The 23,863-nt window shown below is 35.5% G+C and overlaps 11 protein-coding genes across 11 annotated transcripts; 5 read left to right on the top strand and 6 right to left on the bottom strand.

Moving 5' to 3' along the window:
* Window positions 1-185: 185 nt before the first annotated feature.
* On the top strand, window positions 186-1,463 carry B0P05DRAFT_605531 (4-dihydromethyltrisporate dehydrogenase). Its single transcript, XM_051583344.1, has 4 exons — window positions 186-199; window positions 280-597; window positions 652-762; window positions 821-1,463. Exons 2-4 carry the CDS (start codon window positions 357-359, stop codon window positions 1,441-1,443), a joined length of 975 nt encoding a protein of 324 aa, XP_051431832.1. The 5' UTR covers window positions 186-199; window positions 280-356; the 3' UTR covers window positions 1,444-1,463.
* Window positions 1,464-3,569: 2,106 nt separating this feature from the next.
* B0P05DRAFT_581019 (uncharacterized protein) lies at window positions 3,570-4,057 on the top strand (the record flags this gene model as incomplete). The annotated part of the gene is made up of 3 exons (XM_051582063.1): window positions 3,570-3,699; window positions 3,750-3,849; window positions 3,904-4,057. 3 exons carry the CDS (start codon window positions 3,570-3,572, stop codon window positions 4,055-4,057), a joined length of 384 nt encoding a protein of 127 aa, XP_051431831.1.
* B0P05DRAFT_554958 (uncharacterized protein) lies at window positions 4,052-4,701 on the bottom strand. The gene has a single exon (XM_051579738.1). The coding sequence runs from the start codon at window positions 4,338-4,340 to the stop codon at window positions 4,149-4,151; it is 192 nt and encodes a 63-aa protein (XP_051431830.1). The 5' UTR covers window positions 4,341-4,701; the 3' UTR covers window positions 4,052-4,148.
* Window positions 4,702-5,616: 915 nt separating this feature from the next.
* B0P05DRAFT_233728 (pyridoxal phosphate-dependent transferase) lies at window positions 5,617-7,301 on the top strand. Its single transcript, XM_051573293.1, has 6 exons — window positions 5,617-5,806; window positions 5,854-5,883; window positions 5,934-6,316; window positions 6,361-6,651; window positions 6,707-6,781; window positions 6,835-7,301. Exons 1-6 carry the CDS (start codon window positions 5,654-5,656, stop codon window positions 7,157-7,159), a joined length of 1,257 nt encoding a protein of 418 aa, XP_051431829.1. The 5' UTR covers window positions 5,617-5,653; the 3' UTR covers window positions 7,160-7,301.
* On the bottom strand, window positions 7,301-9,341 carry B0P05DRAFT_554942 (armadillo-type protein). Its single transcript, XM_051579737.1, has 11 exons — window positions 9,120-9,341; window positions 8,975-9,073; window positions 8,821-8,923; window positions 8,699-8,774; window positions 8,576-8,641; window positions 8,237-8,527; window positions 8,097-8,184; window positions 7,890-8,053; window positions 7,713-7,838; window positions 7,563-7,667; window positions 7,301-7,512 (listed from the first exon to the last, which is right to left on the bottom strand). The coding sequence occupies exons 1-11, from the start codon at window positions 9,291-9,293 to the stop codon at window positions 7,395-7,397; spliced, it is 1,410 nt and encodes a 469-aa protein (XP_051431828.1). The 5' UTR covers window positions 9,294-9,341; the 3' UTR covers window positions 7,301-7,394.
* Window positions 9,342-9,405: 64 nt separating this feature from the next.
* Window positions 9,406-11,037, bottom strand: B0P05DRAFT_599153 (uncharacterized protein; the record flags this gene model as incomplete). The annotated part of the gene is made up of 3 exons (XM_051583195.1): window positions 9,406-9,892; window positions 9,945-10,395; window positions 10,447-11,037. The coding sequence occupies 3 exons, from the start codon at window positions 11,035-11,037 to the stop codon at window positions 9,582-9,584; spliced, it is 1,353 nt and encodes a 450-aa protein (XP_051431827.1). The 3' UTR covers window positions 9,406-9,581.
* Window positions 11,038-11,677: 640 nt separating this feature from the next.
* B0P05DRAFT_554936 (uncharacterized protein) lies at window positions 11,678-12,681 on the bottom strand. The gene has a single exon (XM_051579736.1). It carries the CDS (start codon window positions 12,233-12,235, stop codon window positions 12,017-12,019), a length of 219 nt encoding a protein of 72 aa, XP_051431826.1. The 5' UTR covers window positions 12,236-12,681; the 3' UTR covers window positions 11,678-12,016.
* A 923-nt stretch (window positions 12,682-13,604) lies between these two features.
* Window positions 13,605-15,785, top strand: B0P05DRAFT_554934 (peptidase M24, structural domain-containing protein). The gene is made up of 5 exons (XM_051579735.1): window positions 13,605-13,957; window positions 14,003-14,691; window positions 14,744-14,903; window positions 14,975-15,017; window positions 15,064-15,785. Exons 1-5 carry the CDS (start codon window positions 13,726-13,728, stop codon window positions 15,407-15,409), a joined length of 1,470 nt encoding a protein of 489 aa, XP_051431825.1. The 5' UTR covers window positions 13,605-13,725; the 3' UTR covers window positions 15,410-15,785.
* A 352-nt stretch (window positions 15,786-16,137) lies between these two features.
* On the bottom strand, window positions 16,138-16,622 carry B0P05DRAFT_496601 (uncharacterized protein; the record flags this gene model as incomplete). The annotated part of the gene is made up of 1 exon (XM_051575392.1): window positions 16,138-16,622. A coding segment is annotated over exon 1 (462 nt), but the record flags the coding sequence as incomplete, so codon positions are not given.
* Window positions 16,623-17,713: 1,091 nt separating this feature from the next.
* On the bottom strand, window positions 17,714-19,298 carry B0P05DRAFT_599150 (squalene epoxidase-domain-containing protein). Its single transcript, XM_051583194.1, has 2 exons — window positions 19,090-19,298; window positions 17,714-19,043 (listed from the first exon to the last, which is right to left on the bottom strand). Exons 1-2 carry the CDS (start codon window positions 19,274-19,276, stop codon window positions 17,863-17,865), a joined length of 1,368 nt encoding a protein of 455 aa, XP_051431823.1. The 5' UTR covers window positions 19,277-19,298; the 3' UTR covers window positions 17,714-17,862.
* Window positions 19,299-19,922: 624 nt separating this feature from the next.
* On the top strand, window positions 19,923-22,853 carry B0P05DRAFT_581016 (SIT4 phosphatase-associated protein-domain-containing protein; the record flags this gene model as incomplete). The annotated part of the gene is made up of 10 exons (XM_051582062.1): window positions 19,923-20,059; window positions 20,113-20,190; window positions 20,249-20,495; window positions 20,541-20,675; window positions 20,740-20,805; window positions 20,857-20,966; window positions 21,007-21,538; window positions 21,586-21,767; window positions 21,832-22,345; window positions 22,395-22,853. The coding sequence occupies 10 exons, from the start codon at window positions 19,923-19,925 to the stop codon at window positions 22,851-22,853; spliced, it is 2,460 nt and encodes an 819-aa protein (XP_051431822.1).
* Window positions 22,854-23,863: the final 1,010 nt, after the last annotated feature.

The following is a 23,863-nucleotide window of genomic DNA, read 5'->3' as shown; positions in this document are numbered from 1 at the left end:
GTAGTTTTACATCCGAATTAGCCCCAAAAGCACAATAGATCCTGATATGAAATTTCTGACCTATTTTTAATAATAAACGATGTTAAAGAAGTTCTCAATGAGCATTTACTTGCGATTCAAAAGTAATAGATATGGTCTCGGTCATCGTTTCTGACTTGTAAATTTTAAGTAATCATTATGAAATAATGCAGCATTGCATCTGTAAAATAAACAGTTAGTTAATGATGACATATTGAGCTCTTATTTGCATAGGTCTACAAAAGTGGTCAAGCGGCTTACCGCGGAGATGCCAAAAAAAAGTATAAGTTATTCAATGGACATTGTCTCTTTCTCTTTTTATCTTAAACAAAAAAAGAATGAGCCAACAAGTAATTAACACACACGACAAGTTAAACCGTACTGGGGACAAGATTCCTCTTGTTGGATTTGGTACTGCTCGTATCAAGCCTGAAGACGCAGAAGAAGTTGTATATAATGCTATTAAAACCGGTTATCGATTGATTGATGGTGCTCTTCATTATAAAAATGAAGCAGAAGTGGGTAAGGCTGTACGAAGAGCAATCAATGATGGTATAGTCAAGAGAGAAGACTTGTTTAGTAAGTAAAACAAAAAAGAAGTTGTCTTGTTCTTTTATATTTATGCATGTTTAGTCGTGGGTAAGCTTTGGAATAACTTCCACGGTAAAGAACATGTTAAACGTGTGTTTGACATTACATTCGAAAATTATGGCTTGGATTATATTGATCTTTATCTTGTTCACTGTAAGTATGATAGCACGATGTTTGAGTATTTTTTTATTCAGCCTCTTTTCTTTGTTAGTCCCTTTTGCTACTGCCTATGTTGACCCATCAGGACCCATTGGTTTCTTGGATGCTGATAAAAAATTAAAACTGGAAAACTCTCCTATGAAAGACTGTTGGCATGAACTTGAAAAGCTGGTTGACTCTGGTCGTGTCCGTAATATTGGTATTTCCAACTTTAATGTACAATCTATTGTTGATTTGCTTACTTATGCTCGAATTCGTCCCTCTGTCCTTGAAATTGAACATCACCCTTACTTGCAACAACGACGATTAATCAACTGGGCTAAAAAACAAGACCTTCATATCATTGCCTATGCTTCTTTTGGTAACTCAGTCTTTGATAACGTTCCTAAATATTTGGAACACTTGCCCAAGTTGTTAGAACATCCTGTGATCAAGAAAGTGGCAGAAAAGCATCAACGTAATCCTGGTCAAATTGCTTTAACATGGGCTACACAAAGAGGCATTACTGTAATTCCAAAGAGTGCACAAGTTGAACGTATGAAGACCAATTTGGATGTACTTTCATACAAGCTGGATGATGAAGATTTTGAAGCTATCAATGATTTAGAAGCCAATGGTCGTTTCAATGATTTCTTTGAAAACACATATGGTTTTGAATTCCCTCTTTTCGAATAAATAATGAATTCAAAACTCTCAATAGAGTGGATGCAGGCTTTTTTATAAAGAATCCTAAGCATAAACTGCTGTGGTCTTCTTTCATTTTATTTGATAAGATGTATTTTTAAAAACTAATTAAGTTCAAATTAGAATGAAGCATATACAAATTGAATTGAGTAGTTCTTTGAACTCTTCAAGAAGTTTCCCAAAAATTAGAAGGGCAACAGTAAAAAGTAATCTTCTAGCATTCGTACAATAGCAAATGGCTGCATAACAAGCTTTGATTGAACAAAGTCTACAAACTCAAAATAGACAACAGGAATGCATAGCTTTATGAAATACAATTGCTATTAGTCTCAAATTATGCCAAATCTTTCTACTTTATTCTGCAATACCCTTTCTTTTTTTACACAGATTTATTTTCAAATGCATTTGATAGATTGTTGGTTTCTTTGTGCAATAAACAAACCTATTTATTGTTATGAAGTGATCAATTGAAGATGATTTGATAAATAATCCTTTTTTCTTTCACAAAATGATTACTTTTTCTATTTGAATGATGAATATTCATGCAAAAGCGGTTGCTTTTTGGAGTGGATGGAGTGCTAATCTCTTGTTAATTTTGCCTTAGAGAATACTATGTCAGGGTTGCTTTTACAGTTTTTACACTTTAAATTCAGACGATGTTAGTTTCTTCTAGACGAATCAAAATTAATCTTTAGACTTTTAGCTTACCTTTTTTGGACAAAACGAAAAAGGAAATTAGACAAATTACAGTCGTTCCAACGCCAAAGGGCGGTTTTTGATTTCCCAAAGGGCGGCTCTCATTTTTTCAAAAAGTCGCTTTCTTTCGTTTTTACAATTATTCCAGGCAGTACATTTACACGAAAAGGAAAAGCGAAACCAGAAAAGCTATTTTTTGTCCATACCACCTTTTCGATCCAGTTTTTTGACGCTAACCCCTCGACCGCTTTGAAAAAAGGCGATGAGCTGACACCTCGTATCGCTGAAGCATGCAATACGGTGACTACAAAGGACTGTTTGCAGTGGGTAAAGCATGCTGAATCTTATTGGGAGAGATGCATTCAGAAAGAAAAGGGCTTAAAATAACTAATGTCATGTTCTTGTCCTTTTCAAATATAAAATGTCCTTCTAAAACTCACCCTTTATTTTCTAAATAAAAATTACACTTCTGTCAAAACTTCTACTTGACACTTTTCCATGTCCATTTCCATGTCCATTTTTCAATCTCAGGTTTACGTGTCCATTTCCGTGTCCATTTCCATGTCTATTTTTTCAACCGCTAGTTCTCGTTACCTTTTCCTACGTACTAGATACGATAACCATAACAAGGGAACAAGCTATATGCATGCTATACTGTGTAGCTTTCAACGATGAAAATGTCAAGAAATTTGTACCAACTATTGATGCACTGAAGAGTTTGGAGATCTGCTACAAGGAGGATCCCATGGAGCCAATGGTGATCTGCATTTACAAAATAAATGCCTATCCTTTCCTATACAGAAGATATTCAGTCAAGCAAAAAGAATCACATATTGAAGATAGCACAAGAGTGAATAAAAATCAAATGAATTTAGGTACATAATAAAGAATATACCTTTTCCACTCTATGATCCAGTAACATTTAATATATTCTTATAGTCTCTAAAGCACAAGTAGCCAATTTTCCTAATATTGTATTTTTGCCTGCCAACCCATTCAACGAAGAGGCGTATAACTGCAAACAAGTGGAAATCAAGGAAATACTGTCTTTTATACGGAAATATTCATGTCTTTTTAACAAACAAAGTGTCAGCAGCCTTGGAAAATGGCTAAAGTCAGCAAAAGTAAGCCTAACAGACTCTCCGACCAAAAGAATATACCGCAGTACGGGAGAAAAAGTACAAGAAATGTGTATGTCTTGAAGGATGAATATTTAGGTAAGTTTGACTTCAATTTGTAGAAAGCAAGCATTTTAATTATTGGGTTTTACTACAGCGGATACCTTAAAAAATGTGGTTTGTTATTTTGAGGAGTACCAAGAGTATATAAAAAGTTTAAAAAAGGAGGGTTACAGTGTGATTGGTTACGCTAGAAAATCAAAGGGCAAAGAGACAGATACTCGAATAAGACTATTGCAGCTGATGTGTTACTGTCTGAGAAACAGATCGCTTGTTGATTATGTGTTCGTTTCGTACTTCTGTAATGCAAGTGACCCATTACATTCAAGAGACAAGAACCAAGAAAAAGTACTCGAGGATGGCAATACTCAAGGTAAAAATAACTAGTTCAAGAAAATATTTAGGATTATAACTGTTTATTAGATATGCTTCGTCACATAAACAATAACAATAAGGTGTGTCTGGTGGTTCTTGATCATGCAGGTCTTTCTACTAATCGTGAGGATTTGGAGCAGCTTGTTAGGTAAAATATAAATAAAATAGAACAACGAAGTATAAACAACATTCTAACGTTTAGTATTAGTGACAATGAGAGCTTACAAAAGATAATCGTAGATACATTGCCCTTCAACAACAAAGTAACAATATATGAACGCCAAAAACTGCTGAATGAACAGCAAACAATGAAGGCATTTGAGTGCAGGAACAGGCCTCTGCAACGCTCAAAATAATTTTATTTATTTCCCAAAAAATAAAAATCAGTCTAGTGAAAGACTTAAATGTCAAAAGTGTTAAGACTTCGGCTAGAAAAGTTAAACCTTGTTACTTTTCTTCTAAACTTTGGACTGTAGGATATTTCCGATATTTGACAGTGTCAGCTTCAAGACTTTTTAAAGAAATTAGCATTGGCTCCATGGGATCCTCCTTGTAGCAGATCTCCAAACTCTTCAGTGCATCAATAGTTGGTACAAATTTCTTGACATTTTCATCGTTGAAAGCTACACAGTATAGCATGCATATAGCTTGTTCCCTTGTTATGGTTATCGTATCTAGTACGTAGGAAAAGGTAACGAGAACTAGCGGTTGAAAAAATAGACATGGAAATGGACACGGAAATGGACACGTAAACCTGAGATTGAAAAATGGACATGGAAATGGACATGGAAAAGTGTCAAGTAGAAGTTTTGACAGAAGTGTAATTTTTATTTAGAAAATAAAGGGTGAGTTTTAGAAGGACATTTTATATTTGAAAAGGACAAGAACATGACATTAGTTATTTTAAGCCCTTTTCTTTCTGAATGCATCTCTCCCAATAAGATTCAGCATGCTTTACCCACTGCAAACAGTCCTTTGTAGTCACCGTATTGCATGCTTCAGCGATACGAGGTGTCAGCTCATCGCCTTTTTTCAAAGCGGTCGAGGGGTTAGCGTCAAAAAACTGGATCGAAAAGGTGGTATGGACAAAAAATAGCTTTTCTGGTTTCGCTTTTCCTTTTCGTGTAAATGTACTGCCTGGAATAATTGTAAAAACGAAAGAAAGCGACTTTTTGAAAAAATGAGAGCCGCCCTTTGGGAAATCAAAAACCGCCCTTTGGCGTTGGAACGACTGTAATTTGTCTAATTTCCTTTTTCGTTTTGTCCAAAAAAGGTAAGCTAAAAGTCTAAAGATTAATTTTGATTCGTCTAGAAGAAACTAACATCGTCTGAATTTAAAGTGTAAAAACTGTATAAAAATAAGCTATTGAAACAGATTTACCCTCGATTCAAGTTAAAAAAGGTTTCAGTGGCAATGGAGATGAATTGTTCAGTACCGCGGGATGGCATCATACTTCTTACGATGGAATAGCAGCTTATGTGCACCGATCTGTTTAGAGGTTTCAAACACTCCAACGAGAAATTTCTTGTGGCAAAAAGTGTTGTTTCAGACAAGGGAATATAAAGCAATAACCATTGATTGCTTATTCTTTTTTACATCAATCGCTTGTAGTGACAATTGATGACGCAGTGCATTCAATAGCTATTTTAATTCAAACTTGAGCTTATACATTATCCAACGAAATTAAAGAGAATCGCAGTAATTCATAGTAACCGCTTTATACTTGTCTAAAATAACCTTGCGTGGACGTCGGCTGAAATGTAAACGTCAAGCTTTGGCACCAGGATACTAGTGACACAATAATGCTAAATAAAACAAGAACACACGATTACTAATCATTCTGATAGGAGTGATTACGTTCATTCATTAAAGACACAAGAAAGGTTTAAAAAGACCTAAATAGGATACTTTTATTTTTATTTCATTCCATTTCTTTAGCTTCAAAAAGAAAATGTCGGTTTCTATTCGAGCCAAAAAAGCACTCACTGTCTCCTGTCCAATGTTTGATTGTTTCTCAGAGGCCAAGGATAAACTAAATGAGCCTGGTTTTATTAATTTGGGAGTAGCTCATAATGATTTATTGCAAAACATGATTTCTGACAAGGTAAATGAAACGCTTGAAGCATTTGTGTTTGAACAATGTTATTCTAGCTTAAGAAATGTGTTGAAATTAAAGAGGAGGTATAAGTCAAGAAATTGATTAATGAACTCATTTTGTCTTTATTCGAAAGGACTTCAATTATGGACTTCCTATGGGCTCAGTTAAATTGCGGGTGTTGGTTGCTGACTTCTTGAATCGACACTTTGTCCCTTACTATCCTTTAAAAGAGCACCATATCTTTGTTGAAACTGGTGCAGGTGCTTCAATCTATCAGCTCATTATGAACATCTCGGATATAGGCGATTACTGCATGATTCCAGTTCCTTATTATGGTGCCTTTGATCTTGACGTGGGTGTTCATACTGGTGTGAGAATTTTAGAAGCTCATGTGCACGATCCTTATACAATGCGTGTTGATGAAGAAGAATTGAAAATTATATATCAAGAAGCCATTAATGCTGGCAAGAAAATGACATCTATCTTAATTACTAATCCATCTAACCCTTCTGGAAGGTACTTGAATTGATACAATACATATTTACTAACCTTTCAACAAGATGCTACTCTCGAAAAGACTTGGATGTCTTCTTGAAGTTTGCCTCAACTCATCAGCTCCATGTTATTTTTGACGAAATCTATGCTCTGTCTTCATACAGTCATTTTGTTGACGCTTCAAAGCCAGACCCGTTTGTTTCAATCTTAAGCATTGACTACGAGACTGTGATTGACCCTTCTCTTGTCCATGTCATTTATGGCATGTCAAAGGATTTTGCTATGAATGGCTTCCGTATTGGCTTTATCATTGATCAGTTTAATGAGCCTTTGAAGACATCTCTTATGTGTAGTGCGTAAGTACCATGTCGTGATACAATTGTTTTACTTTTTCTCATACTTGCTGCACAGCCATTTTAGTTACATATCAAGTCTCACAGATAGAATGCTGTGCAATTTCTTTAGCGATGAAACATGGGTTGATAAGTAGCGTATCTTAAGTCAAAGACAAAGATAGTTAACACAAGCTCTTATGATAGATATATAGTAGCTAATCGAAAAGAATTAGCTGTTACATATGAAAAGACAACAGGTTTTTTGAGAAAGAATGGTATTGAATTTATTCCCGGCGAGGCAGGTCACTTTTTCATGATAAACACCAGATCGTTTCTAAATAAGAAAGACGTAACACTTGACGACGAAAAACGAATATGGCGCAATATGATTAATCGGGGTGTTTATGTTGTTCCTGGCTATGCATTTCATACCCATATGTCTGGATACTTTCGCCTAACATTTGCTTTGCCATGGGATATTCTCAAATTAGGTTTGGAAAGAATGGTGAAGGGGCTCAAAGACGAATAAGTACTACAGTAAGTTCAGCTGACACCAAAGCATTATCATATCATACGGAATTATGGTATATCTTTCTTACAGAGAAAAAAAAATACAAACCTACTTTTATTTCTTCTTATTAAATACGGATTATTCAGATAAACAAAAATCATTACATTGTGTACAAAAGTGATCTTTATTTGCCAGAAAAAAAAGTGAGATTTCTTGACCCATATCGACTGGTCATAATTTACATTTTGTCTTATCAAGACGTCATGGCAAAATACTTCTGAGTAGCACAAAGAGCTTGATATCTAACATCAGAATCTTGATGTGTCATCAGCTCCATAACTCTTTGTTTAGCTCCAAGTGCTTCCAAGTGTCTATACGCAAAAAGAGATTCTTTAGCTTGTGTAAAAGTGCAATGACTTACTTTTTTCCATCAATAGAATTGTATTTGACATATTGGCCAATATCATGGCAAGCAACTGCCAACACAACAGGGTCGGTTGATGAACTCAACAAACGAGTTAATTGTCTATCAAAGCAATCAATAAAGTATACATGCATGCTACATACTTACCTCAATAACAACTGGCTATTTTCGTTAAGTCGAGTTGCATTCTGTTTCCAAAAGTTTTCTGAAGAGTGCGAAGGACTCCATTGTAACATACCAGTCTCCAATTCAGAAGCATATACTTCAAATGTACTACAATTAACATAAATAAGAATCAAAAATTGCTACCTACATATTACTTACGTTAAGCTTTGAAAGTTTTGTTGCAATTTTGTTTGAACAAAAACAACATCATCTGTAATTTCTTGATCGTTCCATTTACGAGTAGCAAGATGGTCGCAAAGTGGTAATAGCTTAGCAACAAGCATAGCAGACATGTTCTCTGCGACTGCTTTTTCGATCAAATTCTATGCACTTGTTAATGTGAAATTGTCGTCTAAAATTACTTACTTTAAATGTGGCAATAACAACACGAATGACCTTTTCCTTTACAGCAAACTTCGCTAAATCAACTAATGTTGGAATAACTTGACATTTCCTTTTTGTTTGCGTCTTTAGTCAATAGCCATATATTTAAATTAGCTTCTTACTTGTCCAAATTCTTTGCGATATCTTTGTCAAATGTCAAGAGCCAGATTGCAAATGTGATTTCATAAATCTTTTGAGGGCCAACATTCTTTTCTTTAGCCTTTTTTAAGATATTGGCAAGAGAGTCAATAGCATGCGTTGTGTTCCAGAAGGCTTTTCTGTATTCGGGAATATGGAATAGGGCATCTAGAATTTGTATGTTCAAGTCAACTACATGTTGATGTTGACTTTGAAGTTGAAACGTGATCCATCTGAAAAACTCATAAATATCAATGTCGCGCTGAGAAGTAGAACTGTATCTAATGAGTAGTTTGTTCCTCTTTTCCTTTGCTATAGCTTACCATATTAACAATGTCAAGACTTTACTTGATTGAATACCAATAAACTCATCGCCAATTCTTAATGCTCTACAAGGGTTTGATCAGCATACATTTCTCTCATAATCTACTCTTTCTTGTTTTTACTTGTGAAAAGGACCGAATGGAAAATCAACGACTTTCTCTCCAGCCTGATGAAACAACTCAATTCGTTCTTCATGTTCTAATAGCAATCTGATTAACATCTATACATCTGATTGTGTGCTTACCATTTAACATGTCGTGGATCAAGACAAGTACTTTTTGAAGAGCGTCCACTCTTGCCAACTTTTGCATTAATTCCAGGTACAAGGCAGCGTAATACAAACCATGCTATGTGATGCTGGTTTAAAAAATGAAAAAATGGGGTTTCAGGACATTTACCTCGGTCATAATAGGTACAAGTTCTTTCGTTGTTTTATTTTCTACATGTTGAATCATAGCAACTTCATCTGCTGTAATTAATCCTACATTCTTGTAATCCTATAACGCGATAAGAAGCCCTTCCAAAGTGTATAAATATACTAACCTCCCATGGTATTGCGGTATCTCTGATTTTATTTAGCATATCATCCAAATAAGGGTGAGATATAATAGTCGTCCTTATTTCTTCAATAAGTTCGTTTCTTGCAAACACTTGTGCTTCGGAATCAACAAGAACTGAAGTTTGAACAAGGACATCACTATCGTCTACAGCCAACATGTTTGTGTATTAACGAAAGAAAAAAGGCCGGAAAAAAAAGGAGGTGGGGTAAACAATTAAAGTTTCATTAAAAAACGCGGTCATCAAAGGGGTAAAACTGTTAGAGATTGTTAAATGAAGCAGGAATGGTTGATTTTATTATTGTGAAAAGATAAATAAGTAGTGAATTATATGAGGTGGTTATTTAGTAGTAGTAATAAAGTGTAAGTGAGAAGCATTATACAAATAATGATCGCAGGCACACACTGGTCTATAATGGTGTGTGGAGAGCATTAAATAAAGTTAAATTTATGCAGATGCAACAACAGCAGCGGGAGCAGCTTCAGACACACTAGGTTCCTTTACTTCAACCTCTTGCTTCTTCTCCTCGACTTCTTTTCTGGGTTCTTCTACCTTTTCCTCTTCTTTAGCAGTAGGAGCTTCCTCCTTCTTTTCTTCAGTAGCAGTAGTCTTCTTAGATTTCTTGTTGCCCTTCTTTGAAGAGAACAATTCTGTCAACTTGCCAAGAGGAGAGGAAGGGCGAGCGGTAGGAGGAGCGGTAGCAAGAGTAGCGTTTTCTTTGGTAGCTTCCTTGGCAGGTACAGCTTCGTCAGTAGTTTCTATTGAGCACTGTCAGTAAATATACAGATGACAAAATTCGCTTATTCTTACCTTCTTTCTTGGGTTCTTCAACGGCAACAGCAGCGGACTCGGCAGGAGTTTCTTCAGTAGTTGTAGCTTCAGCAACTTCTTCTTCCTCGACTTCTTTTGTGGCAGGAATAACAGCAGCAGATTCATGCTTTTTCTTACCAAACAACTTACTGATAAAAGATTGACGCTTGTTGTTAGCGGGAGCAACAGCAGGAGTTTCGGCAACTTCAACGATTTCGGTTTCGGTAGTTTCGGTAGTTTCGGTAGTTTCGGTAGTTTCAGTGACTTCAGCAGTCTCAGTAGCTTCAGCAGCAGCTTCTTTAACAGAAGGAGCCTTTTCTTCCTTCTTTTCGCCTTCTTCTTGAACTTCAATTTCGGTTTCCATAGGTTGAAGTTGTTCAATTTGAGGTAATTCAGTAGGAACAACAGCAGAAGCTTCAGTGACTTCTTCTACCTTTACAGGGCTTGTGGTCTGTCAAAAAAATTAATCGATTTGTAACCACATCTTGTACCACAAACTTACCTTTGATCTGAAGAAATTACCGAAGCCCTTAGATGATTTCTTTGTAGGCTTTTCTTCAACAGCAGCGGTAACAGGTTCAACTTCTTTGGTTTCAACAGCAATAGCAGGAGTTTCTTCCTTCTTGACTTCTTCCTTTTCTTTCTTTGATTCTTCTCTCTTGGCTTCATCCTTCTTTGATTTACCGAAAGGATTGAAGAGAGTACGGCGCTTGGAAAGTTTGACAGGAGTAGCAGGAGCTTCTTCAGCAGCAGGCTTTTCTTCTTCAGTAGCAACTTCTTCAGCAGCAACTTCTTCTGTCTTGTTTTCTTCTTTTTGTTCCTTTTCTTTAGCTTCAGACTCAGGAGTAGTAGTAGCAACTTCAGCAGCAGTATTATTTTCAGTAATGGCAGCAGTAGCTTCAACAGCAGTGTCGGGAATAGCAGCTTGTTCAGCCTTTTCTTCGTTGGCTACAGTTTCGGTTATGGTAGTAACTTCATCTTTTGTTTGTTGAATTTCGACGTTGTTGGATTCAACAGTAGGTTCAACGGGAGTGGTAGTAGTAGTAGTAGTAGTAGTAGTAGTAGTAGTAGCAGTAATAGCTTCAGCAGACATTTTATTTGAAAGTAAGAAAAAAAAAAGAGATGAAGAAATCAAGTCAAATACATGTAAGTATAAATATATATATATATCTTTTTCATTATTTTGTAGCACACACGAGTGTGATACTAAAGTTGGAAAACGAGGAGATTGCCCTCGATTAAGGAGTTGGGCCTATTCTATAGTGGAAGGAGAGGAGAGGAAAGATCATATAGTAAAGAGAGGAGTTCAGAAGTGCTTGTATTGAAGTTACACAAACTTGTAACATTAGTATGCAACAGCATCACAGCTAAAATTCGATAAAATGAGGTTTATTTCCTAGATTAGTGGCCTGTCAACAAACGCATATAAATATCTTCTGTTTTGATCTGAAGAGTTTTCCCTTGTTTGTTTCTTGCCGCTTTTAGCAAGTATGTATTGAGAATTCTACCATTACAAAGACAATTGCATGATGAGTGGCATTTTTACTCTTTGACAGTAAATCTGATGTTGTTTCATTGTTGTATGTTACTTTACTATCATTTATTAGCGGTTTTTCAATATGAATCTTCTCCTGGCTTGAGTCTATAAAAGGTATTCACATCACTTTAATAATGAGCAATGTTTGGGTGGTACCACGCATATTAAAGTCAAAAGCGTTTGTGATTTTCTGTCAAAAAAAAAAAAGAATGTTGTTTTATTTACAGATCATTTACTATACACACAAGACATCCTAAGCTCTCCTGATTTTAACCAATGACTGTTCCCCTGCTTGTATTTCAGTCTTGTTTTCATTGTTTTCTGTCTACACGTGTTGTCGTTGTTGTATACCAACACTGATCTATTATGCATTGACATGACAAATATTTCTGATTTCGTTCCACAGTAGGACCTAGATTTATAGCCAAATGTAAAAACGTGTCTCAAATTGCCTATATAAACATGTTGCCACTGCAAGAAAAAAAAAATAATAATAATAGATCTGCTGGGTTTTAATAGAAAGTTGTTTCTTTTTTTACACACTATCCCATAGAGCCGAAAAAAAAAACCTACAAGCGAAATTGTTTTTCTTACAGGATCTAAGATTACTTAAAAACTTGTAACAAACTACTTTTTTCGTTATAATCAAATCAGTACAACCAGACAAAAGACTCTTCAAGGCTACAAAAGTAAAGGGAGAGGTGACATATGTTTTTTCCTTTAAGAATGCCAATGCCTTCGAATCACAACTCATTTTCTGACAAATATGGCCTCACCAAGAATTTGATTTCATAGTACTTTGCAGTGCAAGGTTGCCTTTACTTATGGCCTGGATGTTCTTGGGTACAGCAAACTATTCATTTGAATGCAGTGCAATCTAAACTTATTTTTTTTATAGATACTAACGCAGTTCTCTTTATGATTTTTTGAATCTCGAATTGAAACAGAAGCATGTTTGACTATACAAAAAAATGTCGGTAAAAAGTAATCGTTCATGAGGTCAATGCTTTGATTTATTTATAGTGTGAAACCACTCATCACATTTGACTTATCTGCTCATAAAATATACCCTTTTACCAAACAAGACCAACTTGAGTGATTTTTAGACTCGTCCTAAAAAAGAACAATAATAGAAATTAGTTTTGTCCTACATTTAAAATAATCGGGATTATCAATCCTTTGTATCACACATGGTCATTGAGGTGCTTTATTTCTTTACTAGTAACATCTAGAACACTTTGTGGCAACATGGATTTACCTGCTTATATTTTCAGACTATATTTGAATATTTGAAATCTTGTTTGGATCAACACGAGACTATCTTGAAGGTACAATGAAAAGGTCTGATTGCTATCAAATTGAATCAAATGGATTTATTGAACATTATCAAACCTTGGAGATTTACCTTCAAATTGACACCAAAAGCACTACAAAATAAACATGGCTTAAGCACAAACTCATTCACATGTGACACGATCAATAAGCGAGCGATGGTATTAAGACTATTTTTATGATTAGCCTAGTTTATTGCAAGAATATCTACATTGTCACTAGAGTCTGCCAACATAGATCTTAGATATATTCAATAGTCTGCAAAAATGATATTCATTGTAATTTTTTTTTGGTAAAGAGAAAGAGTGACTAATACTATACGTTAACTGATAGAAATAGAACTATGGTAAGACTAGCTTGAGCTCTTGATCGCAAGTATTGATATCATTTGTGCTTGTTTCTTTTAGTAAACAAGGAAAACGTAATAAAATAAGTAAAAAATGGCTGATTAAAACTAGCTTAGAGTATCTCCAAAAAGAAACTGTGATTGATCATTCATGCAATGATTTTTCTTTGTTCGACGTAGTTCAAATAGAGTTTTTATTTTATTTTTGCTCTTCTTACATTTTATATTTTTAACTGTTGAATTCTGCATAATTTCATACAGGGTCTTTTTGGCATATACATTTCATGTATGGTCTCCACCCCCCTCCCCCTTTCCTTCAGTCTATTTTCCTCTGATAAAACTGAATCTATTTACGTTACACATACATTTTCAGAAACCAAATTAAGTTTTTAACCCGATAGAACTGCTTGCGTATACAAGATGAATCGTCTGTGCTTACGGAAATTGTAACTCATCATCAGCAGACTGTGTGCTTGTACAGAAAGTATATATATGTATATATTCGTACTTATTTATAGTGGACTTTCCTGTTTTCTCCTTTTTTTCTTTCTACTTTTTTTTTTCTTATGGCACCACATCCAGTAAATATCACTTCTAACCGTCATTTCTATCCCAATAAACTACCTGCTATTCCAACAAAGCAGCACTGTCTTCGAGTAAAAAAATTGCTGAATCTCGAAAAGCCGATTCAGGAATCGCTTGAACTTGTATATTTAAAAGGCAAAAATAAAGCCACAAGAGACAGTACAGATGTTGAGTTGGAATTTCGACAAGAAAGTAATTTTTTCTATCTTACAGGTACATTCGTTGCCAACTTTCGTGTTTACTGATACTCGTACACAGGTGTTGATGAACCTGGCTTCCAAGTAGTGATTGATTTACATTGCGAAAAAATATATTTAGTTACACCAAATGTGCCTGAATACGACGCCTTTTGGAAAGGACCAAGTTATGATCCTCAAGAACTTTTAGAGCGCTATGATATTGATGAAGTTATAGATGAGTCTCAACTACCAGAATTATTGAACATGCTGAATCCAGCTATAGTTCATATTATTCAACATCAGTCCACCATAGCATTCCTTAATCGAGTTCTTCCTACTTGTAAAATAGACCATCAGTTACTCTTACCTGCCCTTAACGAGGCAAGGCTCATCAAGTTTCCTTGGGAAATCAATATTATACGCCAAGTCATGCATGGATCCTCACAAGCACATATTGCATTGATGCGACAATTTAGACAGGGTATGACAGAAGCCCATCTATCCGCCCTGTTTCGATGGGCGTGTGCTCAACATCAAATATACAAACAGGCTTATCTGCCCATCGTTGCTTCAGGTCCTCGAGCAGCTATTTTACATTACTCGAAAAACAGTCAGCCTATACCAAATGGTCCTCATACACTTGTGTTAGTAGATGCAGGTGGTGAAAAGCACTGTTACGGGAGTGATATCACAAGAACGTTTCCTGCTCATGGGAGATTTTCAAATGAAGCAAAAACTATCTACAACATTGTACTGAAGATGCAGGAGGTACGAAACGTGTCGCTGACTTTAATTTTTACTAAAAACAATCCAACTATAGGCTGTTTTATCCATATTAAAACCTGGTGTCTATTGGAATGATCTTCAGAACTTGGTAGTCAAAATCCTATGTAATGAGCTCGTCAAAATCGGTATTATTGTTCATGACGACCAAGAGGAGCTTATACAACTAGGTGTTCCTAATGCTTTTTACTATCATAGTATGTAAACAAAACAAAAAACAAAGTTAGATTGATTGCGTTACTCATATGAACTTTTGTGATACAAATAGGTTTAGGTCATACAGTCGGACTGGATGTACATGATGTAGGAGGGTAAGTTCTTTTGATTGTCGAAACTGGATTTAATGCGTTTACCTAGACGAGAGCAAAAAAGGCCTGAAGATATAGACGTAAATGATCCACCAACAACAGAAATAGAGTTTTTGCCGTATAGACCTTTGGAAAAAAACATGGTTTTGACAGTGGAACCAGGTCTTTATTTCAATCGTACTATGCTGAATATCTGGACACAATTTCCAGGGTATCAAAAATATTTTGATTTGAATGTATTAGCCAAGTATGAAAATGTAGGCGGTGTTCGCATTGAAGATACAATAGTAATTACTGAAACTGGTTATGAAAATTTGACACTGGTGCCTAAACAAGTCCATGAAATTGAAGCATTGATGAATCCTTTCTCAACTCAAGAAGCTATACATCCTTAAATATAACAATTTGCTACACAAGTCAAGGATGATCATTCTAAATCCAAAGTTGCAATAGATTTCTGCATTCCATCACCGTATCACATAAACAAGTTTTTCTTTTCTTTTTGAAAAAGGCGTAAAAACAAAAGAAAGTTACATTCTAACTACTTTTGAATCGGCACAAACTCCAGCAGCTACCATAAGGAAAAAAAAAGTGATTTTCTAGACATCAAAAGCGAAATAAAAGTAACACACATAAGATGAGAGTGATGGACCTTATAAAAAAAACCTATTTCTCTTTCTAGGTTTGGAGTATTTCGAGAAAAAGAAACGTATTTTCTGCAAAAAAGAAAATGGACTATATGCTAAAAAATGCATCTCTACTTCAATAAAGACTTTATAAAAGTAAATCAATGAGCGATTTTAAAGAACATTTATTTGAGCGTTACTTTAGTATTCGTACATGTAGTACTGATCTGCTACAAACGCTCACTAAAACACAATAAGGAACAAGAAATTACTCAAAATTTGAAAGGATTACAAAGGTTTTAAACAGCATTATTTGATAGACAAAAGTATGCATTGTTGCATGGCGCCTTTATTGTGTAATATATTTAAGATAGATTCCGAGTTCAACAAAGACTAAACAACTTGCAAAAATTGCTTTCTAAGAGAATTTAGTGCTCTTTACCAGTGGGGACACCAGTAGGGACGCCGGAGGGAACACCAGAAGGAATACCGGAAGGGTGGTGCTTACCAGAAGGAACACCAGTAGGGACGCCGGAAGGGTGGTGCTTACCAGAAGGAACACCAGAAGGAATACCGGAAGGGTGGTGCTTACCAGAAGGAACACCAGTAGGGACGCCGGAAGGGTGGTGCTTACCAGAAGGAACACCAGTAGGGACGCCGGAAGGGTGGTGCTTACCAGAAGGAACACCAGAAGGAATACCGGAAGGGTGGTGCTTACCAGAAGGAACACCAGAAGGAATACCGGAAGGGTGGTGCTTACCAGAAGGAACACCAGTAGGGACGCCGGAAGGGTGGTGCTTACCAGAAGGGAAGCCAGAAGGGAAGCCAGAAGGAACGCCAGAGGGATGGTGCTTACCAGAGATAGTCTTAGAAGGGGCATCATCTTTACCGCTGTATTGAGGAGCAGCAAGGACTGCTTGAGTGATAGCGAGAGCGGCAACAATCTTGGTGAAGAGCATGGTGATTTAAAAGGATAGAAAGGGGTATTTGATAGAGAAAAATTAAGCTGAATATGATGCTTCCTTTTATACTTGAATGAAGTTGACATAAATGACTCATACAAGTAGAATAAGTAATTTAGATCTGTCGCTTGGCATTTTGTACAATTGTGGTAAGGACACTTGTATTAATTTTCATAAATTTTGGTCTCCCGGTCTTGAAGCTTGATTCGCTTCAGACCACGATCGACAAGTCTTTATTGAAAGGCTAATTATTTTATTCACATTCAAACGGTAGAAACTAGGATATGAAAGGTTTATTTTCATTTAACAGATTAATACGTAAAAAGTATTCAGTTTGATCAAAAACAGTCTTCAGCATTTCTATTTACAATTTGTGCAGAATGTCTGCAAAATCTCAATAACTGGTACTCATTCTGTTACACAGATGAACCGCACATTCTTGTATCACAGCTTTCATTATCAGATAAAGCTTCAAAGCTTTTTTTATTTCTATGAATCAGTCATGCTCAACTATATATAACGCAATAGTTTGAATAAAAAAGGCTGTAGGTTGTCTTTTGTCTTTTTTCAATTTATTATTAGAGCCAGAACGACTAGTACTCTGTGAAAGAACGTTCTGCTCAAAAAAGAAACAAAGCCAAGACATGATAATAATTGAGATTGAACCTTTCAGGTCTGAAATCCGTTTTATTGCTCGGTATGCACGCAAAATAATTCCATATTTCATTAATATTTGAAGTTGTCTTGGCTTTCCTTGACACAAGATCGAGGCTTTTTTTTATAGTATAACTTGATTTTCCAGTAAACGTCTTGTGATTGATGATGCATTAATTGTAGAGTTTTCTAAAACTCAACTATTTTTTTTTATGTATTTCTTAGATGTTGACAATACTTTCGGTTTTGATTGTCATTTTTCTTTAAAATAGTAAGAACTGACTCCTTCTCTTTTAGGTTTGTCACACCCAAGTGCATCTCGGCTGAGTTACAGTTCCAATGATGTTGGTGTGCTACTTGAATACAAATATATTCCTGCTGGTTACCTTTCTTGCGGTATTCAAATTGAAATAGGTGTTTAATGAACGCAAAACATGATTCCTTGGTGTCAAAATTTTATGGTCATAAAGTTAAGACATGTAACCTTATAGCAGCTCAATGACAAGGCAGTTTGATAATTAGTCATATATTTTCTATAAATCTTTGATGTTCTATCTTGTATAGTTTATTATACTAATATTTTAGAAAACGAAGGTATATATCTTTTCAGCCTTTTAATTCACCCCAAAGAAAAGGCATTATAGTAATGCATGCAGTATAAAAAACAGCCAATGATCTCCAAATGTTTTGAGGCATTTTTGATACACCGTTTTGCTTGAGCATAAAATAGATGCCATAAAATGCCACACTAAAGAAATGATAAATCAAAGCAAGAGGGGAATGGTTCAAACCAGACAGTAGGTCCATTGGTCCTTGAGTATATGCTTCTCCCAACTTGAAGTACTCAAAGCAACCATATTGAAGCACCATCATATTGCTTGACTGTCCAGCAGCAAAAACAGAGTATAGAGCCATGGCAAGCACATTGATTACAGCCGAGTATCGCTTGCGTTTCCAATGAAATGCATTCATTGCTTGTAGTACTAAATCAGTATCTGTAAATGAAGGTACATTTTCTTTCGATAGAAGGTCACGACATGTTAAGACGTCTTCAAGAGCTACCGTCATACCACCACCTGTCAATGGTGAACGAACATTAAGGGCATCACCTAAGAGGATAGTACCATCACGTTGATTGATAGTAGGAGGCAAGAATCCACTGGGCATAGGCCGTAAGCGTTCTGTTTCCAATGCTTCTAGAAACTTGGCTTGAATAGACAACGGTAATTCAGGACAAACAACGTTTTGCATGTATTTCTTGAGTTCACCAATAGAGACTTGAGGTAATTCTCCAGGCACATCCACCAAGACGCGAGTTTCATTAGGCGAGATTTGATACATGAGAACAAAAGAGGGATTACCTAAGCAGACAAAACCTTTTTGAGGGAAGGGAAGATCAAGATCATGAATCAAGAAACCCACAAAATGCGATGTAACTTGAGTTTTGGTGTCTGTGAATTCTTTTCTAAATTTAGAAAAAATGCCATCAGCAACAAGTGTCAAAGGTGCATAAAACTTTTCGTGTTCAGTCGTAATGACACCAATGACTTTTTCGCTCACGCTGTCTTGTACAATAAGCTCAGATACCGTCCTTTGCATTATTGTCACGTTCTCCGTGCCGGCAGCAGATTGTCGTAACTTTTGAATGAAGCGGCCATGATGAAAGCTAATACCTCTTGCTTGTTTTCCAAGAGTGTGGTCAAATGTGTAAGGCAATTCAACAAGTTCACCATTGCGATACACACTGTATCCAAAACAATTGATTCCTTCAATGCCCTCAGTACAATCTGCAATGCAAATCAGTAAAAGGATCAATCTGACATTTAAACTTACTTTCCATACCAAGCTTCTTTAGAGCTCGCATACCACCTGGTTGCATCAGTTCTCCAACAATACGATCTGGCTCACTCAAATCACGCTCAAGCAGTAATACTTTACGTCCATCTTGACCAAAAGCTCTGGCTGCAGCGCAACCTACCACGCCCGCACCTACAATAATCAAGTCATATTCATTGTTCATTCTTAAAAATAAAGAAAGAGAGAAGAAAGAAAAAAGTGTCAAGACTTTTATTGATTTTATCAAGAAAAAACAACATGCGATATTTTATCCTGTGTAGCAATCAGTTTAAAATAGAGAATGCACAGATAAAAAATGAGAATAGCGTGTTTTTTTCTTTACAATACAGCTACGGATCAACATACAGCACTTTCTTTCTTACATAAAAAAAGCATAACTTTTCTTTTTGTCTCTCTCTTTTTGTAGTGTAACTTGTAAAAAAAAAAGCGTCTTTTCTGAGTTTCCCTTTTCAATTGCAGCCGAGACAATCACTTTGGAAAATCTTGGTTATAGACGAAACCATATTCACTTTTTTTGTCTTTCATTCTTAGGCCAGGGTCATAAAAGAAATAGATAAGGAATCTCTTCCTTATTCTGTTTTCGAAAAAAAAGGTTATGCCTTATTTATCAACTGTCCTATAATAAAAGTGCGCGCAAAAATAGTTTGTATTATGCGTCTTATTGTGGGATCGTCCAACAAACTGAGTTTTTTTTTTAGCAAGACTATTTTTTTGGGGTGCCATCAGCTTGAAATTTTATTTCACACAAAATCGTCACTCTATTTTTTTTTATCACTCCTTTTTTTTACATTTATTTTATATTCAGAGATATGTTTTGGCGCTTTGGATTTAATAGCTCCACCTTAGACACTTTATTGGATAAAGAAGACGTTACTTTTGAAGAAGTGTTAGAGGAAGAAGACTTACTTCAAGAAGCAAAGTCTATGAACCCTAAACTTGTAGAGTTGTAAGCCCTTAAAATATTTCTATAAATATAGGATCCTAAACGCGCGTATTTAGCCTAAGTAAACCTGAACATATCAAAGCTTTATTGAATTATATTACTGCTACAGACTTGGAAGAAAATAAACGATTCAAGTAAACGAAAAAAATGTTGCCAATATGTGTATATTTATGTTTTTATTTATTTATTTAGATATCCTTTTCTTGCAAGTGAAATTATTGCTTGTGAAATTCAACCTATTATTGATGCTATTGTGATTGACCATAAAGACCTTCTTGTTCAATTCTGGTCTTATTTAGATCGACCTGCTCAACCCAGAAGGCGTGCGAATGATACTACAGACACATCTGGAGAAGAGCAAGTGGTTGGGCTAGATTCATTACAAGCCTCTTATTTCTGTAAGACGATTGGTGTCTTGCTGTCTAAATATCCTATCGAAGTATGTTGTTGTCATTTCTTCGGTAAATTTACTGATATTCTATAGATGATGACATTTATCCAATCCAATCCAGAAAACCTAAACAAGATTTTGTCTCATTTACAGACATCTGCTATTATGGACTTACTGCTAACTTTGGTGCGTATGGAAGAATTGCCCGAAGGAAAAGGTGTCGTCAAGGTAAAAATTAATTATTATTATTATTATTTAGGCAGGTTAAACAAAATATTAATTCTAATTATAGTGGTTAAGTGATCATAAGCTACTTGGTAATTTAATTGATAGACTGGACCCTTATCTTGATGTTGAGGCAAGCTTTATTAGCTACATTATGTGTATCTAACTTTTTTTAAAAAAATAGGAACACTCGATTGCTCAACAATGTATATGTGAAATCATTCGAATGTCACAAACAAGCTTACCTGAATCCCCAAGTATTGGATTAAATGAACTTATTGTTGAACTAAAAAGGTAAATGCATTTGTCTAAACGATTATGCTAATTCCTCAAGTGAGCTTACAATGCAAAAGTTGGCCAAATACATGTTGGACCCTGATGCACCCAATGCTACATCCACCCTCATCAATGGGGTTAGTATTATTATTGATATTATTCGACACAACAACAGTGACCTTGAAAACGATCCAGCTGTAGCAGCTCTTTATGAATATCAACAACAGCAGCAACAACAACAACAACAACAATCATTTCAACGTGCAGGTGTTTCTTTAGCTGATATGCTCAAAGTCATGGGTGATCATGTGTCTGAATTTACACATCTCTTGTTAAAGCCTCGATCCGTTCGTGGTCCTATTCGTACTACGTTAGGTGAGATGGAGCCCTTGGGATTTGAAAGGCTCAAGATTTGCGAATTGTTTGCCGAGTTATTACACTGTTCCAACATGTCCAACTTGAATCATTTCAATGTCGCTGCAGATGACGAAGAAGAGGAAGAAGGTAAAGAGGAAAAGGAATCAGGATTATCTGTCGGTGATTACCTTAAATCAAAGTTTGTCGAGAATAAGGCCATGCCTATCTGTGTTGTAAGTTTGTATATTTGGGGTTGAATGTAATCTCAAACAAGGATTAGGACTTGTTTTTTGCTTTTCCCTGGAATAACTTTTTGCATTATGTTATTTATGATATGCTTCATCAAGTATTTAATGGACGTATGGATATTGGACTTAATCGTCATTTGGCTATTTCAATTCTTAAAGATGGCCAATTGACAGATAAGATCATTATTGCTCAAAAAGCAAATGATGAAGCATGGTAAAAAAAAAAAAAAAAAAAAAAAAAAACGAATTTGCTTTTTTGTTCTAATTTTCTCCTCTAGTGCCAAGCCCAAAGGCATGCGTGCAGGTTATATGGGTCATTTAACATTTATTTCTGATGAAATCATGAAGCTGTTTGAAGGATATCCCGAAACTATTGTCTTGGAAATTAAGGATGACATTGATATGGAAGGCTGGAATGCTTATTGCAACAATGAATTAAAAGAGACAAAAGATAGAGATCAGTTACCTTTAGGCGGATTGCGTCCAAATGATGATGTGGATGTGCCTCAGAGTGATGAAGAAGATGACGAGGATGCTCTAGAAGGAACGGCTGCTAGTCAATATTCGAGATTCTTGGCTCAACGCGGTGAAGAAGGTCAATTTGATGAAGAAGATGAAGAAGATGCTGATCATTGGATAACGTATGTAACACATAGTCATAAAAAGAAATTGACATTTCCCAGTGGTAGAGATGATTTTAACCGAGATTACAACTACAATAATAACAATTATACAAAAAATGAAATGGCTGAAGATGGAGAAGAGGATGAATACAATAGCAATGACGAAGAGGTACACCAGAAAAAAAGAGAGAGAAAGCCTTTGTTGACAATTTATATAGGAAAACGACAACCATATCACACCTGATTGGACTCGTAACTTCTCCAAGTTTTCACAACCCACATCGCTTCGTCGTACCTCTAGCCATACAGCTAATAATAATGACGAAGACGACGATGAATACGACGATGGTGATGATTTTGACCATTTGGCTGATGCTGAGGAATTAGAAAGAAGAGCAGCCCTTCGTCGAGCTGGATACAAAGTAACTGAAGAAGGAGAACAGGAGGAAGACGATGAATTTGGCGACTTTGAAAGTGCTGCTGATAATGAATCTGAGCAAAAACAATGGGAATTATCGAGTCAAATGGAAAATTTAGATGTAAATAAGAAACCGACAACGCTAGCTGTTGTTCAAGATGAGTACCTTGTGAGAGCCATCAAGACAAAAGAAGAAGAATACTTGAAACAGAAAAAGGAATATCAGCATGATGCAGATGAACAAGAAGGAGAAATCTAACCACTTTATGATGTTTTTATGTGTACATTGATTAAACAAAGATTCTTTCTCTACACGTATATATTACTGCTATCCCCCATCTCTGCTATGAAAAACACACACACAAACCAAATCAAAAAAAAACTTAATACTTGATGTTTAATATACTTTGTATTTTTGTTTGATTCTATACAAATAAACAAAAAAACTAAAAACTTATTACAGAAATAAAATTGTTAATATGAAAAGTAAAATGATATGCTATTTTTGTAAAAGAAAAGTGCTCATCTTGCATGTTGGTTGTTTTCAGACACATTTATCCAATAAGTCATCATTAAATTTGACTGACGCAATTGACTTAGTAACACCATTTTTATGCCAACCAGATAATCAGTAGTAAGATCAATTGTGTCACTTTTTTTAATTTCCTGTTAAGTTATCCTCCAGCAGTTGCTCCTTTTATCATTCACAAAAAAAAGGAACATTTCAATCCATCTTGGAGTTATATGAGTAATCAGAATCCATAAATAGAACAAGATATGTTCTCCTTCCCTGCTCAAGCAGATGCACTAAAAGCAAAAGCAAAATAATACTACCTATCCGCACGTGAATTAGGTTGGACACAGATAGAATTTCCTGTTAAAATCGCTGAGATAGAATAGAAAGCAGCACGAACATGACGCGATAAGCATAATGTATATGTGTATCTGAAGGAGATAGATACATATTTGCCTGGTCTTTTGATAAATTACATGCAAACTATCTGACATGTATGAAACAGAAAGAAAAGAAGAAAAAGGGCGAGCATAATTTATATATCAACCAGATCAAAAGCAATCGCCGTTTTGATTCTAAATTTTCGATGTTACAGAATATGAAACGGAACAAAGCCCTTGAATCTTTTGTATTGTAGAAATCTGGCGTTATTTTGATAACAGTAAACATTTTACGTTTAATGCATGATTTTTTTTTTGGCACAAGGTTAAATTGTATCGCATGAAAATAGTACAAGTTACCTTTAAACTATTTCT

The sequence above is a fragment of the Gilbertella persicaria genome, assembly GCF_025201335.1.
Source record: "Gilbertella persicaria strain CBS 190.32 chromosome Unknown B0P05scaffold_41, whole genome shotgun sequence".
In the NCBI taxonomy this organism is placed as follows: Eukaryota; Fungi; Mucoromycota; class Mucoromycetes; order Mucorales; family Choanephoraceae; genus Gilbertella; species Gilbertella persicaria.
This window is presented reverse-complemented; position numbering and strand designations above follow the sequence as displayed.

What these genes read in the sequence shown, in the direction of transcription:
- B0P05DRAFT_599150 (XM_051583194.1), bottom strand. Translation starts at nt 19,276, where the DNA reads ATGAACAATGAATATGACTTGATTATTGTAGGTGCGGGCGTGGTAGGT. An exon ending in AAAGAAGCTTGGTATGGAAA is followed by an intron (nt 19,044 to 19,089) that starts GTAAGTTTAAAT and finishes TTTGCATTGCAG; the next exon opens with ATTGTACTGAGGGCATTGAA.
- B0P05DRAFT_554942 (XM_051579737.1), bottom strand. Translation starts at nt 9,293, where the DNA reads ATGTTGGCTGTAGACGATAGTGATGTCCTTGTTCAAACTTCAGTTCTT. An exon ending in GATCCACGACATGTTAAATG is followed by an intron (nt 8,775 to 8,820) that starts GTAAGCACACAA and finishes GATTGCTATTAG; the next exon opens with AACATGAAGAACGAATTGAG. An exon ending in AATAGCCAGTTGTTATTGAG is followed by an intron (nt 7,668 to 7,712) that starts GTAAGTATGTAG and finishes TTGCTTTGATAG; the next exon opens with ACAATTAACTCGTTTGTTGA.
- B0P05DRAFT_605531 (XM_051583344.1), top strand. Translation starts at nt 357, where the DNA reads ATGAGCCAACAAGTAATTAACACACACGACAAGTTAAACCGTACTGGG. An exon ending in CAAGAGAGAAGACTTGTTTA is followed by an intron (nt 598 to 651) that starts GTAAGTAAAACA and finishes ATGCATGTTTAG; the next exon opens with TCGTGGGTAAGCTTTGGAAT. An exon ending in TGATCTTTATCTTGTTCACT is followed by an intron (nt 763 to 820) that starts GTAAGTATGATA and finishes TTTCTTTGTTAG; the next exon opens with TCCCTTTTGCTACTGCCTAT.
- B0P05DRAFT_554958 (XM_051579738.1), bottom strand. Translation starts at nt 4,340, where the DNA reads ATGCTATACTGTGTAGCTTTCAACGATGAAAATGTCAAGAAATTTGTA.
- B0P05DRAFT_554934 (XM_051579735.1), top strand. Translation starts at nt 13,726, where the DNA reads ATGGCACCACATCCAGTAAATATCACTTCTAACCGTCATTTCTATCCC. An exon ending in TAATTTTTTCTATCTTACAG is followed by an intron (nt 13,958 to 14,002) that starts GTACATTCGTTG and finishes ACTCGTACACAG; the next exon opens with GTGTTGATGAACCTGGCTTC. An exon ending in TAATGCTTTTTACTATCATA is followed by an intron (nt 14,904 to 14,974) that starts GTATGTAAACAA and finishes TGATACAAATAG; the next exon opens with GTTTAGGTCATACAGTCGGA.
- B0P05DRAFT_233728 (XM_051573293.1), top strand. Translation starts at nt 5,654, where the DNA reads ATGTCGGTTTCTATTCGAGCCAAAAAAGCACTCACTGTCTCCTGTCCA. An exon ending in GTGTTGAAATTAAAGAGGAG is followed by an intron (nt 5,884 to 5,933) that starts GTATAAGTCAAG and finishes TTTATTCGAAAG; the next exon opens with GACTTCAATTATGGACTTCC. An exon ending in CCATCTAACCCTTCTGGAAG is followed by an intron (nt 6,317 to 6,360) that starts GTACTTGAATTG and finishes CCTTTCAACAAG; the next exon opens with ATGCTACTCTCGAAAAGACT.
- B0P05DRAFT_554936 (XM_051579736.1), bottom strand. Translation starts at nt 12,235, where the DNA reads ATGAGTTGTGATTCGAAGGCATTGGCATTCTTAAAGGAAAAAACATAT.